General features: G+C 40.1%; 1 protein-coding gene across 1 annotated transcript; it reads right to left on the minus strand.

Moving 5' to 3' along the window:
- Window positions 1–6908: 6908 nt before the first annotated feature.
- Window positions 6909–17959, minus strand: LOC106609507 (protein mono-ADP-ribosyltransferase PARP12). The gene is made up of 11 exons (XM_014208399.2): window positions 17827–17959; window positions 13208–13335; window positions 12894–12944; window positions 12481–12607; window positions 12219–12384; window positions 12030–12129; window positions 11722–11815; window positions 11470–11542; window positions 11215–11345; window positions 10978–11123; window positions 6909–10644 (listed from the first exon to the last, which is right to left on the minus strand). Exons 2-11 carry the CDS (start codon window positions 13332–13334, stop codon window positions 10142–10144), a joined length of 1518 nt encoding a protein of 505 aa, XP_014063874.2. The 5' UTR covers window position 13335; window positions 17827–17959; the 3' UTR covers window positions 6909–10141.
- Between the last annotated feature and the right edge of the window lie 270 nt (window positions 17960–18229).

Genomic DNA, 18229 nt, shown 5'->3' on the forward strand with positions numbered 1-18229 from the left:
AACAGCCAGCCAATGACGAAAATCCACAACCTGTGGATGAAATCCAGTGGGGAAATCCAGGTGTTCTTGGACAGTGGTGTGTAGTGGAATATGATGATGACCTTTATCCAGGCATCATCCTCTGCACGGATGAAATGAGTGTACAAGTGAAATGTATGCATCATGTAGGACCAAACAGATTTTTCTGGCCTCGACATGCCGCCATGTAGAGGTTGAGAGAGTTGTGTGGGCCAGAATCTCAGGAAGAAAACCATGAATGAATGAATATGGTGCTCCTGAGGAGAAGCATATTCATTCCGACACTAGTGCTGTAGTTACAGCTGTTCTAGCGTTCTAAATGCCCATGGAAAATGTTCATACAGTTTGATGACACGTTGATCTTTTCTGATGAAACCTGTTGAATGTTATTAATTACCCTAATGCATGAGGTGTTTTTATTTGTTTCGATATTTACTGCAGTTTGGTTAATAAAACCCAGATTATTCTAAATATATCTAATGTCCTTATTACATGCTTGCATACAATGAAATGCAATGTTTTGGGGTAAATCTTGGAGTGATTTTGATAGTAAACTAAACTAGTTTATATGGAAACCGATTGGTCTCTTCAACCCTGTTACAGTATTCAACCCTGTCACATGACAATATTTGTTAAATAAAATGGCAAAGATGAATAAATATTAATTTAATGTTTTCTGAGCTCAGTCTGAAATGTTCAGGACAATCCCAAGATTAGATTCATGTTCAAATTCTGAATTGAAAGCATTGTTTTATTTACATGATGAGCCTGCTGACACATAATGTGTATATTTCCGGGTTTAATATAGCAACATTCTGAGATATTTATAATAATTGAATTGGTTTGGGGGAACACGTGAGCATTAGGTAAATGTTGATTTTAGAACAAGTATCTTTTATGATCATATTCAGACAAATTCCATATTGTCTGTGACTGGGTTGAAGATAAAAACATTTTTTTTCACCTTTATCTAACCAGGTACAAGTTCTCATTTACAACTGCGACCTGGCCAAGATAAAGTAAAGCAGTGCGACACAAACAACAACACAGAGTTACACATGGAATAAACAAACATACAGTCAATAATACAATAGAAAAAGTTTATATACAGTGTGTGCAAATGAGGTAGGATAAGGGAGGTAAAGCAATAAATAGGCCATAGTGGCAAAATAATTACAATATAGCAATTAAACACTGGAGTGATAGATGTGCAGAAGATGAGTGTGCAAGTGGAGATACTGGGGTGCAAAGGAGCAAAATAAATAAAATAAATAACAGTATGGGGTGAGGTAGTTGGATGGGCTATTTACAGATGGGCTATGTACAGGTGCAGGGATCTGTGAGCTGCTCTGACAGCTGGTGCTTAAAGTTAGTAAGGGAGATATGAGTCTCCAGCTTCAGTGATTTTTGCAGTTCGTTCCAGTCATTGGCAGCAGAGAACTGGAAGGAAAGGCGGCCAAAGGAGGAATTGGCTTTGGGGGTGACCAGTGAACACGGGTGGGTGCTGCTATGGTGACCAGTGAGCTGAGATAAGGCGGGGCTTTACCTAGCAAAGACTTATAGATGACCTGGAGCCAGTGGGTTTGGCAACGAATATATGAAGCGAGGGCCAGCCAACGAGAGCGTACAGGTCGCAGTGGTGGATAGTATATGGGGCTTTGGTGACAAAACGGATGGCACTGTGATAGACTGCATCCAATTTGCTGAGTAGAGTGTTGGTGGCTATTTTGTAGATGACATCACCGAAGTCGACTATTAGTAGGATAGTAAGTTTTAGGAGAGTATGTTTGGCAGCATGAGTGAAGAATGCGGGTAATTTGGTGTCCATATAAGACAAAAATGGAGGGCTTTAATGCCTGAGGTGGGAAAATGTGTATTCTTGGACATTTAATATGTATTTAATGTTGAGGGGTGTTCAGAAAATGCATTTATTCTAGTAAAAAATAAGAAGTTTATTTGCAAAAAAATATTACCGCAGCGCAAGAATGACCCATATATGGCGCAGTCTGAAACTGGCTTCTTGGATGTCCTCTTTTTAATGGCTCAGGGTGGAAGCTGTCCCGCTGTAATAAGGGAAAGGGGGATACAACTGAATGCATTCAACTGAAATGTGTCTTATGCATTTAACCCAATCCGTCTGAATCAGACTATTTATGTCCTTTTTTCTGTACCGAGTTGTGAACAGGATTCCATTTGATTTCTCAATCCACATATCGAGGTAGTGAACACGTTTAGTGTCACATTCAATAGTGAATTTGAGATTGGGGTCAATGTCATTGAGTAATGCCTAAAGTCCGACAGCTCTTCTCCCGTTCCACTCCATATGCAAAAAAATGTTGTCAATTTATCGATACCATTTCAGGATTTTATTCAAGAATGGATTTTCATTGTTAACAAAACGTTCCAAAATTACCCACATAAAGGTTAGCATAGCTTGGAGCGAATGTGGAGCCCATCGATGTTCCATTCGTTTGAAGGTAGTATTATTCATCAAACCTGAAATAGTTATACGTCAAAACATATTCAGCCAGCTCTAGAATAAAGTTTGTTGGTGGGTATTTGTTAGTATCTCGGTCTTTCAAATAGTGAGCTAGGGCTGCCAGCCCACCCGTGTGGGGAATGCTGTTATATAGACTCGACATCTAATGTGACCAAATACAGTCTTCTGTTAATCCCGTTGTTGGTGAGCTCTTATTTATGAAGTCTATAGGGTCTTTCACATATGATGGCAATGCTTACACATGAGATTTAATAAAATAGTCTATAAAGTTCGATAATGGCTCTAGCATTGACCCTATTCCTGCAACCACTGGTCTGCCTGAATAATTGCCTTGTGTTTTAGGTTTGTGTAATTTAGGGAAAATGTACAGGTATGGAGGTATGGCACATTTGCAGCAAAGGTATTCATATTCAGGTTTTGAGATAAGGTTGTTTAATATGGCTTGCTCCACTTGTGTGGGAACAACACTCAGTTTTCTATAGAAAGGTTCATTACTGGGTTGTCTCAGAATCTCTTATTTGTGTTTTTCATAGTCTAAAACGACCACAGGTTTGATAACCAAAGATGAGTCTTTCATTAGTTCATTAAGTTCCTGTTTTTCTGTCCTGGTGAGGTTCTTCTGAATATGGTTTGTTTTTCTCGTATATACTGACATGGCTTCTTGTTCGACTAACCTACAATAGGTATTAATCGAGGAGTTGTTAACCATAGGGCATCATTTGCTTTTGGACTTAAAATGGGTAACAGTTCTTTGTTGGGTTTCTAGGCCAGAAACAGTGTTTTAGGAAAACAGTGTTTAAGTTTAATCTTATAAATAATTAAATCATTTAAATATATATACTTTAGTATCAAATTGTGTTTTATGTACACGTCGGTGCAAAAGAGAGACCCTTAGATGAAGACTGAGACTTGTGCGTCAGTGTGGCCTTTTTTTATTTTTTTACGGAGTCGTGCTACAGCTCCGTGTCCACGGTCTGTGTTCCTGGTCCCCCCTTTGACTGCTTGCCTCTCCTACATCGTTTATTTTCTTTCGTGGAGTCTTGTTGTACTGGTTTTCAGTCTGTGTGCGATGGTAGCTGGAGTCGCTGTCTGTAGGGAATTCGCTCTCAGTGGATGCCTCTATGTCTGCGTTTCCGTGTCCCCCCGCTGCGTTGCTACGTTGGCCTCTCGGTGCTCCCGTCCTTGGGCCTTCCCATGCGTAGACCTGGTTGAGCTGGTAGTCCTCTGTGTCTCGCTGATATTTATTGAGCTTTGTTCCTTGTAGGAAGTCTCTGTATTTTCCAATGGACTGGTTGATTGAGACGTCTATGGCTGTGAAGTCTGGGCCTAGAAATCTCCTTCGTTATAACCTCTTGTTCACTGATCTTCAACCTCTTTTACTTCCTTCGGCACATGTTCAACGATTAGTAGTTTTAAATCTAAATGACATTTGTTGAGGATTATATTTTTAAAAGATACCACGGTATTCCTATTGTTCTCATTCAAACCATGTTAATGCATGCAAAGTTCAAAATTCAAAAGGCATGCATACATCTGAGCCATCTTTGCTGCAGGCGCATGGCAACAGTTGAACAAGACGAGAAAAAAGAAGAAACCAGCACACTGATCTTGCCAGTATCACCGCCCTTTATTAAGCTTCACATGTCGGCCTCGAGGCCTTCGTCAGAGCTTTTGTGAGTGTTTACAACTTGCACCCCTATGTAAACACAATTTTATTTGGGATGTATGGTCTTTCCATTTTATTTCAGCAAGCCATGACACCAACCATCTCAGAATAAACACAGATCAAATAAGCATTCCTGCAACATTATTTTGTTGAATTATTTTGTTGTCTTCCAAGTATGAATCCCATTTCTACCATTGTTCCTGGCCTCTCTTTCTTTGTCAAATCTTTGCCAAATTGCTATCTTTCCTAGCCTGTATTTACTCACAGGCCTACATAGTGTCAGGGTCAGCATGGAGAGATACTGACCTGAACAATAAATAGGCCTGGGTTATGAAAAGAAAATGAATGATGGGGCATCCTTTCCTGTGCTGTGTGTGAGGGGGGTGTTGGGATCTCTCTCTCTCTCTGTCTGTCTGTCGATCTGTCTGTCAGTGTGTTTTAGTGGTATGTCTTCTCATTGGGAGTCCAGGGTGCTGAAGGGTTCCATCATGGCATCTACCCTGGGAGAACCAGCTGTGGTGCGGGTGGACCTGGTGTACATAGGCTGGTACTCTGTCAACCACAGCCGAGCACAGAGCCTGAAGAGGGTAAGGGACAACCACTGCATAATGTTACTTTAACTGTATCTAGGTCATCACTTTGGGTAAGCTCAAAGCATCTGCTTCTTCCTATACTGGAAGTCTATATAGAGAGAAAGCAGTAAGGTGTATTATGAGATCGTCTCTGCATATCTGGTCCTTGTCTGTAGTAAGTTTAGTGTGTATGTCTTTTGTGTACTTGTGTAGCTGAGGGAGCACTTTTTGAATCATGGTCAACCTGACATGACAACCCCTCCTTCTTCTGCACAGGCAGGTATTGTTATTTATTATGGATATCGAACACTAATCCATCGAACGGAAAACAACATTTATTGCTCTCCTTAATATTTTCTGTAGCTGTTCAGTTCATCCATCTCACTCTCTATTTGACTTGTGTTCTCCGTCTCTCAGTGGATTAGGGTGTCATTGTCTGCCAGACGGACCAATACCTGGATGGGTGCTGCATTTACAAACCTCTAAGAGGGGGTCTTCTGCTCTCATTCACTTCAGTTTAACCGTTTCCCCGAACTCCGTTCTCCATGACAAAATTGGATTTTAGACACCTCTCACCTTCTTTACCATTACAATCATTCCCTATTTGTTTTCCCCCCATAGGATGCTCTGGATCGGCGTGTTCCAGTTCCCGCCAATATCCAGCAACTTGAAGAGGAGTGGGACAACATTCCACAGACCACAATCGACAGCCTGATCAACCCTATGTGAAGGAGATGTTGTGCTGCATGAGGCAAATAGTGGTCACACCAGATACTGACTGGTTTTCTGATCCATGCCCCTATCTTTAAAACAAAAATTATCTGTAAAGATCTCCTCAATTCAACGTAAGGTTTCTCCCTTGTATGATCTAAATGTAGTATTTTGTTTTATGATGATACCATTTATCTTTTCATATTTGTGAAAATGGATGTGTTTGACACTTGATCCCTTTTAAAATGCTTTCTAAAAAAGAAATTGCAACAATTGAATGGATATCAATCAACAAGGAGGTAAGATAATATGTTAAAGGCTAGATGCATTGGGCGCAGATGACTGAACTGCTCACTTATTTGTGTTTCTGCGTCTGTTTCCACGATGGATACTACAGCTGGCTTGGGTCCATCTGGTCCCACCGTCCTTCGGTCCTTGATGGGTTTGCGAAACCACTTGAGGTAAAAGAATGCCCGTAACTCCCTGGGGCATGAGTATAGGACATTACAAGGCTGCTTCTGATCATTCTATGACTGCTGCCGAGAGCTATCGCTGTCATAGTCCATGTGGGGTCAAACGACATTAGGAGGGCTACCTCGGAACTTCTGAAAATTGATTTTAAAGAACTGATTCTAGCACTGAAGGATTCCAAAAAGTGGCCAATTATTTAATGTCCTGTACCATCGGTGGGCCATGGGTGTGAAAGATTCATCAGCCTACTGGCATTACACACCTGGCTAAAAGATTACTGTAGCTCTGTTGGAATCACATTTATAGATAACTTTGACATCTTCTGGAAACCGAAGATGCTCTACAGGAATGGAGTCCATCCAATCATCTTGGCTCCTGGACTCTGTCCACATATTTCAAGGCTGCATTGAGATAATGACTCATCAATGACCCAAGCCCAGCTCAGTTAATTCCTATCATTGTGTCGCTGAATTGTCATAATGCTGCAGCAAATGTACATTATTCCAGGGGCGTTGGCAGACACAATGTAAGTAACCCAATTTATGTCCCTGTAACTGCCCTGAATGTCTCTTGATCCTACAACTATTTTATGCAGTAATCATGTGCCTATGAACCAGAGTTATACTGATAGCACTGAGGCGGGGTGCCCTAGTAGGAAGTCCACTGTGTGCAGCTCACCCTGCACTAACATAAATAACATGAGCATGTCTACTTCTGCTAAGTTTCCCAGTAAAGCAATAAAAACAATCAAGCATCCCAGAAAAGTTCTAAAATAGCCCACATTAATATATGTAGCCTAAGAAACAAGGTTCATGATATCAATAACTTGCTAGTAACATAAGGCATTCATATTCTGACTATCTCTGAAACTCACTTAGATAATACATTTGATGATAGAATGATAGCAATACATGGTTATAACATTTACAGAAAAGACAGAAATGCCAATGGTGGAGGTATTGTTGTTTATATTCAGAACCACATTCCTGTAAATCTTAGAGAGGATATCATGTTAAATATTATTGAAGTAATATGGCTACAGGTTCATCTGCCTCATCTAAAGCTCATTCATGTGGGAAAGCTTCTATAGACCACCAAGTGCTAACAGACAGTATCTGGATAATATGTGTGAAATGCTTGATCATGTATGTGATATCAACAGAGAGGTATATTTTCTGGGTGATTTTAAATATTGACTGGCTTTATCAAGCTGTCCACTCAAGAAAAAGCTTCAAACAGTAATCATTGCTTGCAACCCTGTTCAGGTTATCAGTCAATTTACCAAGGTAGTTACAAACAGCACAGGAATGAAATCATCAACATGTATTGATCACATTTTTTATTTTACCAGTTAAGTTGACTGAGAACACATTCTCATTTACAGCAACAACCTGGGGAATAGTTTCAGGGGAGAGGAGGGGGATGAATGAGCCAATTGTAAGCTGGAGATGATTATGTGGCCATGATGGTATGAGGGCCAGATTGGGAATTTAGCCAGGACACCGGGGTTAACACCCCTACTCTTACAATAAGTACAATGGGATCTTTAATGACCTCAGAGAGTCAGGACACCCATTTAATGTCCCATCCAAAAGACAGCACCCTACACAGGGCAGTCACTGCCCTGGGGCATTGGGATATTATTTAGACCAGAGGAAAGAGTGCCTCCTACTGGCCCTCCAACACCACTTCCAGCAGCATCTGCACTTGACACATTTATGAAATTGCTTATTCCAGTTACTAATAAGCACGCACCCATTAATAACATTACTGTTAAGACATCAATCCCTGTGGCTTGATGAGGAATTGAAAATTTGTATGGTTGAGAGGGATGAGGCAAAAGGAATGGCAAATAAGTCTGGCTGCATAACCGATTGGGAAACCAACTGCAAATTGAGAAATCATGTAACTAAACTGAATAAAAAGAAGAAACTATACTATGAAACAAAGATAAATTATATAAAGAATGATAGTAAAAAGCTTTGGAGTGCCTTAAATGACATTTTGGGGAAAAAGGCAAACAGCTCCCCTCATTCATTGAATCAGATTCATCAAACAACCCACTGAAATTGCGAATTACTTTCATGATTTTGTCATAGGCAAGATAAGCACATTTATGCTTGACATGCCAGCAACAAACGCTAACACTACACATTGTTGTGGAAATTCTTACACTTGACACTTGAAGTCAATCTTAAATCAATCATTGTTTATAAAGTACCGTTCTGAAGTGAGCTCTAACGGGGCAGTCCCGTTAGTTCGCTTATATACAGACAAGTTATATTTGCATGGTTTAGCTTATTCATCATTCATCATTAACGTTTGCTTCATTCATGTGATGACCAATAATGAGTCATGCATGTAACAGACCAATACCTCACGAGGCTTCTTCTCTCTAAGCTGAGACTTTGAAACTAAGACATCTTTCGTTCTCGTTTTCTAAACAAGGTTCTGGGCGTACTGCCAAATTGCAGGTACTGATAGTGAGGATTCGTTCAGTCAGCCACTTGCACGAACACAGAAATTGGTTTATAGAAAAGCACAAACAGAACACAGAAATTGGTTTATAGAAAAGCACAAACAGAACACAGAAATTGGTTATTAGAAAAGCACAAACATAGACATTTCCATAGTGCATAGTGACCACATCCGTTCCCTCTGAGAGGGTCTTCTCGAAAATGGGACAAATAATTACTGAGAGAAGAAATCGCATCAGCCCCTCAAAAGTGAGGCAGCTTGCATTTCTGAATGCAAATCTCTCATAAAAGCAAAATATGGTCAGCATTGCTGTGTGCTGCTGGTTATAACATGGCAATAAAGAAGAGAGAGAAAAGAGGGACCAGTTTAATGTTTTTAGTGGGATGCTGCAGTTTTGCAAATTGTTATTTATTTTTTCTTTGATATACAATATTCTATTATGCTGTTCAGATTGTATTTGTTTTGAATGGTTAGATTTATATGCACTTTGTTTATATACATTGAAAAGTTATACTTTAAATGCAAATGTTTAATAGCATTCTTTTTCATAACAAACCAATGCATTTTTAAATAGATTGTGGTCAAGGTACAGTTTGATTTCATTTAATCATTTAATTAGAATTGTTTTAACACCAATCATAGTCAAACTATCTCAAACTGTTAGACTTGGAAAAAATACAAAACTTATTTTTTTTAAAGAGCCGTTTGGGAGTCAAAAGAGCCAGCTCTTTTTGGTGAGCTGAGCCGAACGAGCCGGAATGCCCATCACTAGAAATGATAGGCCAACGGCTGCATTGGCCATCTCCGAGTACTAGGCACTCATTTAGGCTATCTAGCCGCCAATGATCACGGTGTATCAATGTGTCCATAATATGGCAGAGGCTGGTGCTCTAGCATTAGTTGAATTTTAACTTTTATATTTGTATCAATTTAATTAATATTTTCATCATTAACCACTTGACAATGATTTTTAGAAATGAAAACATTATTACTGAAATTAAACTGTTCCACGAAAATGCACATATGAAAATCATAACTGACACCCAGATCGGTAGAAATTGTAGGATAAATTGTATGCTTATGCTTCCCCAAACTTGACTCACATAATGCCTATGAAGTCTTTATAAAATAATTGCTTCCACCTTTCTATGGTCGGATTTTCAAGCAAAGGAAGACATTCATTTTGTATTTAACCTTTATTTAACGAGGCAAGTCAGTTAAGAACAAATTCTTATTTACAATGACAGCCTACCCGGGGAAAACCCGAACGACGCTGGGCCAATTGTACGCCGCCCTATGGGACTTCCAATCACATCCGGATGTAATACAGCCTGGATTCGAACCAGGGACTGTAGTGACGCCTCTTGCACTGAAATGCAGTGCCTTGGACTGGCTCATAATATGGAGTAAAACATTCAGGTTTGAAACAATTAAGTATGTTTTCAAAATGCATACTGCCTCCAGCTCACATTGTAAAGTGGTGGGTGACCTGCTGATAGCCTGCCTACAGTTGTTTTTTCTCCAGGTCAATTTGGCCAGCAACAATTTTATTTTACGGCTTTTCATTTTTTTACGGCCAAAAGCTGTCATTTATCGGCTAACAGAAACCCTGAACATCAGAGGGATGGGACCAGAGCCATGGTCAGCCGAATCAACATCCCTGGAGCAATTTGGCTTAAGTGCCTTGCTAGAGGGCACCTGCACACACGAAGGCCCGGTCAATCATCATCGAGAAAAATAAAAGTAGATGCCACATGGGCAACATAAAGTCCACAATAAACACAAAAAACATCTATTAAACTCAGGGTCATCTGAATCTGAGCCATTAGGATTTTGCTGGGGAGTACTGTTCGGTTGGACAATGGGATTTGGCTGGGGAGTAGGGTTTGGTTGGACAACGGGATTTGGCTGGGGAGTAGGGTTTGGTTGGACAACGGGATTTGGCTGAGTAGCACGGTTTGGTGGAGAAGCAGTATCACTGTACTCTATGAGGTATTCGGGGTAAACCTGATACTTTTCAAAAACTACAAACACTTTAGGGTCTTTGATGTTGTCCACACAGCTGTCATAGAAGATGGATCCTCCGGTTTCTTTAGGAGGTGGTCTCACATAGCTGGATTTTCCCTCAGTGTAGTCTCCCACCAGCACACGACAAACAAACATGGACCTTGCTCCTGACTGGCTGGTGTAGCTGTGTGAGTACTTAGCATCCCTGGCAAAGTAACTCCCTGAAAATAGGATTTATTGACCATGTTTAGCTCAGTGTTTACATGCATTAATTTATTAAATCTTAGCTGTAAAGTGCCTTTGTTCTTACTGACAGTAAGGGAAGGCAATTACAAGCCTTATTAAACCAGTTGCGACATTTTTCTATGTAAGAATATGTAATTGGCCATTTGAGCAAAACATTATAAATTATATTGTTTATCCTTTGGGCATACCCTAATAGGCTATAATATTCACAGGCATGACAGCCTTTGTTTTTGCCAACACAACAGTTATTAATTTGGATTCATTGAAACATTGCATACACAAAGTACACTATTATACCGCCATCCAACCTTTTCCAAATGAAGTTCCATTTGTTCCACATAGCCTCCAGTCAAAGTTGTTTCTGCAAATGCTGTCAACATGTTTGGAGTCAGTTCCATGGAAAAGCTGCTTCTCATTGATGCTTGTCCCTGAGGATTCCATCTGATCTCTTTGCCTAAAAAGGAATATACTGGGTCAATTAAGCCCTAACTAAAGAAAAAACAAAATACATTTGTTTTTGATAGAACTGTCTTTTAGAAACCTACAGCACGTAGAACTTCCATAGGATAGGGTTTTGCACTCTCTCAATGGTGTGGATGTTGAACCCCACTGTTGTTTTCTCAAGAAGGGCCTTGATGTCTTTGTATTCTGTTGCTGAGTTTGGCAACATAACTCTCTGTGAAAACAGATTTACACTAAGACAAAGTCCTCATAAGCTCATTCATATTCAATGTTCTTTCAATGTAAGGTGAGGCTCCCAGTCAGGGAGTATTGACACAATGTTCAGTGTTTTGTATTACCTCAAAGCCAATGCCAGGCAACCGAGACTGGTCCCAGAGAGGTGGCACAGAAGAAGTGGTGGTATTAGATGTGCTTAAGAAAGAAATGAGGGCATTCCGAGTGTCATCAACATGGTCCTCATCATACCACAAAGATAATACAAATCTAGTGACCCAATATCATACTCAGTGAACCAAAATCTAATTACATAATGTTGTATCCTTCCCCTAGAAAATCAATCATCAATTGAGATTGCTGTATTTCACTCTCACCCAGTAGCTCTCTGAACATCTATGGACGATTTGAACATCGGCCGTCTTCTTACCAGTCTTTGGGTGTGTGAGCTTGTATTTATCTGGATCATGACTAAAAATATATATTTCTCAGTTCAGAGACTAAAACGGGTATACAAAAATGGATGAGTAACCTACAGACACAACATACAAGGTACTCCCAATCAACAATGAAATTTGACATGTTTCATTGTTCAATCTTTAGTGTTCTGTAAACCTGTTTTTTGACCAGTATTTTAACTGTACTGTACCTACACCATACTGAATCACATCTGATATCTGCCTACCTTCCAAATTGACTTCATAGGTGAATCTTCCAGCAGTAAATTCAATCACTGAGCCACGGGAGGGATCCATGTACTCCCTCTCTAGGTCCTCCACCACAGTCTTAGGAGACAGACACACACACACACACACACTTTCTTATTTTCTTTGTGCCATATCAGAGGGAGAAATTAGGTATCATCTCTACATACTGGTGACAAATATGGAGTCCAGACACCATGGTTTTCCTCCCAGTACCAGGTCCACTTGGTAGCAAAGACAGCATCTGGCTGGTCCAGGGAGGAAACCGTAGCAAGGCGGCGAACTTTGCGGTGCCCACGAGTCATGGTGATAAAGTTAACCGGTGGTATCCTGCAACTGTAGGACAAAGGAACATCTTCAATGCTTTTATTTCATTTTTACACATCGCCATTGTCTCACGGCATCCTAACAACACGTTGTGGACATACATACCTCTGGGTCTTTGCTGGGTCGCAGTAGTCCCTTTCAACACCCTCATTGTCTGGGATACATGACCAGCCACGTCCATTCTCCACCTCCCATTGGTATGGCATAGTAGAATGAACGCCCATGCATTTGGCTTAAATAGAAATCAATATCAGTTCAATAGATCTTGCTGATTAAGTCTGGGAAATTAGAACATTGTGTTATTCAAAATACTGTAAAGATAATACACCAGTGCTATTGTACCTGAGTTGGATTGAAAACCTCACTCCATTGAATGCCTAACTTTTTGGTTGCGCAACATGCTAAGTTGTTGTCAAGAGGGCCATCACTTGTGTTTGCAAGACAGAGGATTTGAGATCACTAACCGGTAAGGACTTGTGAGAAAGTTAGCAATACTGTTAAGCAAGCAGTTACTGTACCTTGTTGAGAGCAGCGTCCAAAAATGAAGTCATGACAAATGTCTTTTTTTTCTGTGGAAAATGTAATATTTCACATTTCATTTCACATTAGGTTGCAAAGTAAGCTTGTAATTTATTTGAAGACCACATTAAACCAAAATGCAGCAATACAGTTAAATAAACAAAGCATGACATTTTAAACTTTTAACAGTTATGTGAGTGGCCAAAAACGTCAACATAAAGGTTTATGCAGTATTTCACAATAATAATGATTCTGTAAATCTGTGTATTGCATTACCTCATGTAAAAAAATGTAATATTATTTAGATCATTACCAAAGTTGGGCACATTTGCTGAACCTTCCATGATTTTGAAAAATTGTAAACTCTGTTGGTAAATCTCAGCAAGTCCCAAGGACTTTTGGTCCACATCCTCCATCGTAGGATAAACACGTATAGACATACTGTGTATAAGAGAGACAAGCAGAAGAAGAAGAAGAACAACAACAGGCTTCACTCCTCCCGCAGCCGTTGCATAGGCCTATAATGCTGATAGGCTATAGCCTAATTTACTTTCACATTCCCACTGTAGCCTACTATTACAGGTTAGGGTAGCTTATTCATCTACACTCTTAAAAATAAAGGTTCCCCGTTGGAATGTTATTCAGAGCGATGCCAAAACCTTAAATGGTATGGTTCTTTGAAGAACCGTACACAAATCAATATAAGGTTCTACAAAAAACATTTCATGGTTCTTTCCAGAACTGCATTGATAAATGCAATTGGGTGTTGTTTTAACGCTGTAGGGTGTTGAGCCTTATTTGCATATTTCCCAGTGTGCCTTCCAAGTGAATTTTAGAGTTACCAGTACCACTATGACTGTTTGCTAGTGACAGAGACATGGTTGTTACATTCATTCCTGTTCAGTCCTGTGACCTTCACCAAGTGAGATCCTAAGTGAATTTGATATTTTATTAATCAGTTCTGTTTAGATCCCCCCACATACAACTCTTTTAGCTCTGGAGCAGATGCTATTTTACTTCCTGAGGGGAAGCAAGTGGGAGAGGCTGAGGAGGGAGGTGGTTAAGAGGCCCAGGTCCAAGGGGGGGAAAGGCTTACCTGACGTCTACTTGTTCCTGGGCAGCTGCTACACAGCATTACATCTCACTCTTGCCACCTCCCTGGTCAACAACAAGACCCAGGACCTCGCACGGTTCTGGCTGGGATCTTACCTCAGGACTAGGGCTGATCCCAGTTGACATGCAAGCCCCAGTCTCTTTCCTGCTCCCCACACACTATGTCCAAAAGTTTTTTAAACATTTTAAACTTGAAAAACAGGCAATCACGGTTTTAACTAAACACAGCTCTCTTCTCTCTCTTGTGCAGGAGTGGGAACCAGTGTGTCCAGTGAGCGGGCTTGCTATAGGCGAGCCAACAACGGTTTGGTGCAACGTGGCCCATCCTGCTCTGCTGAATCGGCAACGGGACCTGTCCTGGATGGTCGCCCACGAGATCCTCCCGGTCAGGGCCGTTATGCACTCCCGGGGCATGGCGAGGACATCCGCGTGCCCCCGACCAGGTTGCGGCCAAGATGAGTCGGTGAGGCACTTGCTCTGGGAGTGCAGAGCCGCCATGAACCTGTGGAAGGAAGCAGGCCCCCTGATGTCCCCGTGTCTGCCAGCAGGGGAGGACCTAACGCCCCAGCTCGTGCTGTATGGGGTGGGCCGAAAGGCCTATTCCACCAAAGGCCTTCACCAAGCTCTGGCCCACCCTCACATGTCTGAAGGATGCACTGCGGTCTTCCCGCAACCTGCTGGTAGACCACCCCCAGGCTGTGGCCATGGTAGCCACGGAAGCCCTGGGGTGGTACAGAAGAAAGGGGGCCTCGACCCCAGGCGAAGGGTCCCCCACAACACCCAAGGTCCCGGTGGCCACTGCGCCAAGGGCGATGCGCCTAGGGGAGAGATCTGCTCTGGGCCCTGAAGGACAGGACGGTAATTGATTCTGAATAGCAGGAGGAGGCGAGTTTGATAAGGACTCACCCTGTTCCTGTACAAAGGACTGAAGACAGCTTTTTAACATGTTTTCCATGTCTTAAAAATATTTTACCTTTGTTAAATAATTTGTGCACATTTTAAATGGCTTTTACAAGAAAATGTACTTTTACTGATGGTTGTTTTATTGTTTTAAATAAACAACTTGTACTTTTTAACAAATATAAATGTAATATTCAAATGCTGTTTTTTGGGCCTTTATTTTTTATGTGTAAAAATGATGTATAAATATATGAGCTGTTTTTAACGGAAGGTTATAAATAAAAACTTTCCAAAACAAATGCAAATAACAATCATTAAAATACTATTATTTTGAAGGCCTCATTTAACCATAGTACAGTGGCCTGAAACTATTCACATCAGGCCTGCAAGTCACATTATGCTGGCTTTCAAAGTGATGTGTAATTCCCATTGGAATCCAGCCAGGTATATCCAACATTTTACATTTTTATTCACCCCTAACCTATATTCAGAATGAATGCCAGGGTTGGGAAGACTAAGTTATGAGACTACCTAACACTTCTAAACTGGAACAACCATTAACAGTTGCAAAAAGTCCAAGTAACAGATTGGATTAGCTAAGAAAAAAGTGTTATTTATAATTGGGGTTGCATAACATTAATTAATCATTCAATTACATCCAAAAACATAGATATTGGAAAACAAAACAAAAAGTCTACCTGTAATAGAGCATGCTGGGAAATATTATGATTGGCCTGGTTTTGGTTCAAGTCTGGTTATTAACTTGGGTATGTGGGACGTGACCGTCACACTATTCAACAGCCAGTGAAATAGCAGGGCGCCAAATTCAAAACGACAGAAAACTCATAATTCAAATTTCTCACACATACAAGTATTATATCCCATTTTATAGATAAGACTCTCGTTAATCCAACCACATTGTCCGATTTCAAAAAGGCTTTACGGCGAAAGCAAAACATTAGATTATGTTAGGACAGCGCCTAAAAAATAAAAGCCACACAGCCATTTTCCAACCAAGCAGAGGCGACACAAAAACCAGAAATACAGCTAAAATTAAGCACTAACCTTTGATGATCTTCATCAGATGGCACTCATAGGACTTCATGTTACACAATACATGTATGTTTTGCTCGATAAAGTTCATATTTATATCCAAAAACCCAATTTTACATTGGCCGTAATGTTCAGAAATGTTTTTCCTTCAAAAACTTCCGGTGAATGAGCACATCAATTTATAGAAATACTCATCATAAACGTTGATAAAATATTAAACTGTTATTCAAAGAATTATAGATAAATATCTCCTTAATGCAACCGCTGTGACAAATTTAAAAAAAGCTTCACGGGGAAGCACACTTTGCAATAATCTGAGTACGGCGCTCAGAAAACAACAGCAGGCAATACAGATACCCGCCATTTTGGAGTCATCTAAAATCATAAATAGCATTATAAATATTCACTTACCTTTGATGATCTTCATCAGAATGCACTCCCAGGGATCCCAGGTCCACAATAAATGTTGTTTTGTTCGATAAAGTCCCTAATTTATGTCCAAATTCCTTCTTGATGTTCGTGTGTTCATTAAGCTACTCCAAATGTAGGAAGTGCGCCGAAAATTTCACGACGAAAAGTCAAAGAAATTATATTTACGTTCGTAGAAACATGTCAAACGATGTATAGCATCAATCTTTAGGGCCTTTTCTCATGTGAACGTGCGCCAATGAACTCATTTCCTTTCCTGAGTCAACAACTTCCAACTTCCTTTGTTCGCTCTCTGTTCACCATAGAAGCCTCAAACACCTTTCTAAAGACTGTTGACATCTAGTGGAAGCCTTAGGAAGTGCAAAATGAACCCTAAGTCACTGTGTGTTAGATAGGCAATCACTTGAAAAACTACAAGCCTCAGATTTCCCACTTCCTGGTTGGATTTTTCTCAGGTTTTTGCCTGCCATATGAGTTATGTTATACTCACAGACATCATTCAAACAGTTTTAGAAACGTCAGAGTGTTTTCTATCCAAATCTACTATTAATATGCATATCCTACATTCTGGGTCTGGGTAGCAGGCAGTTTACTACGGGCACACTTTTCATCCGGACGTCAAAATACTGCCCCCTACCCTAGAGAAGTTAACACCAACATGGGCGATATTTTACACCACTGGGTGTTCATTTAACTCTTTAGTGTTAATTTAACTCCGGAATCAACACTATAAATGTTAAACTGAAAAATTAAAACTATAGGTAATTAACTTCCAAACATTTCAAGTAAGTATGTTTTAGAATTCTGAAGAATCATGCATGCCACGTCAAGAACCCCCTACTTAACTCAAAAATTATTTATTGGGCAAGAGTTCTCCAATTAACCTTAAGAACTTAAGTGCACTTTGGACAGGCAAGATTGCACTACAGTGTAGGTAGGCTAGGTTGAGCTCCCCCGTCACTGTAGTGGTAGCATCCACTTGACCTACAGACTTAGAAATCACTTTGTTTTTCCTATCAACCACACCAATGTTTCAAGATTAGAAAATAGAGAAAAAAAATGTAATAATAAAATGGAAAACTATTTATATTATACCGTTTGAATTAGTGTGTTGGAAAAATTACAAATTTAAGGTTTGAAACTAAAATGTAATTATTCAATTTGACTGTAGTATAGATCATTGAACTGCCAAAATATATGCTGGCTATTAGTTACCTCCAACTGTATGAGATCTGTGTACAGGTGTTAGCTTTGGCTATGTAAAGCTCATCTTTAGGGAGGGCATTGCCTGTACTTAAAGACTGGACTCTTATCCATTGTCAGATATTAGGTACTGTACCATAGACATCTTGATTCTTTACAGAGAAAACAAAGTAAGTCAGCAACTACATCTGATTCAATAGGATCCTAAAAACAGGAAGAAGTGTGAATGCTTACCTCTTGTAGCGAGATACAGCCTCAAGCGTGCTCAGAGACTATGACACTAAGAGGAATGCTGTGTTATTCCTATAAGGAAATGGAAAATGGCTTACCGTAACTTAAGCCAAAGAGTAATGCAAAAATGCCACTCTAAATGGTCAATGGACTTTGTCCTTTGATTTAGATAATAAGGAAATAATGCCTCACACCTCTGACCCCTGACTGGTCTATAGTAATATAATAGTAATATAATAGTAATATAATAGTAATATAATAGTAATATAATATATGCCATTTAGCAGACGCTTTTATCCAAAGCGTCTTAGTCTTGCTTGCATATATTTTAGGTATGAGTGGCCCGGGGATCAAACCCACAATCCTGGTGTTGCAAACGCCATGCTCTACCAACTGAGACAATTAT

This window comes from Salmo salar, chromosome ssa07 (assembly GCF_905237065.1).
Source record: "Salmo salar chromosome ssa07, Ssal_v3.1, whole genome shotgun sequence".
NCBI classification, from domain to species: Eukaryota; Metazoa; Chordata; class Actinopteri; order Salmoniformes; family Salmonidae; genus Salmo; species Salmo salar.

What these genes read in the sequence shown, in the direction of transcription:
- LOC106609507 (XM_014208399.2), bottom strand. Translation starts at nt 13,334, where the DNA reads ATGTCTATACGTGTTTATCCTACGATGGAGGATGTGGACCAAAAGTCC. An exon ending in GGACTCCATATTTGTCACCA is followed by an intron (nt 12,130 to 12,218) that starts GTATGTAGAGAT and finishes CTGTCTCCTAAG; the next exon opens with ACTGTGGTGGAGGACCTAGA. An exon ending in TGCCTGGCATTGGCTTTGAG is followed by an intron (nt 11,346 to 11,469) that starts GTAATACAAAAC and finishes CTGTTTTCACAG; the next exon opens with AGAGTTATGTTGCCAAACTC.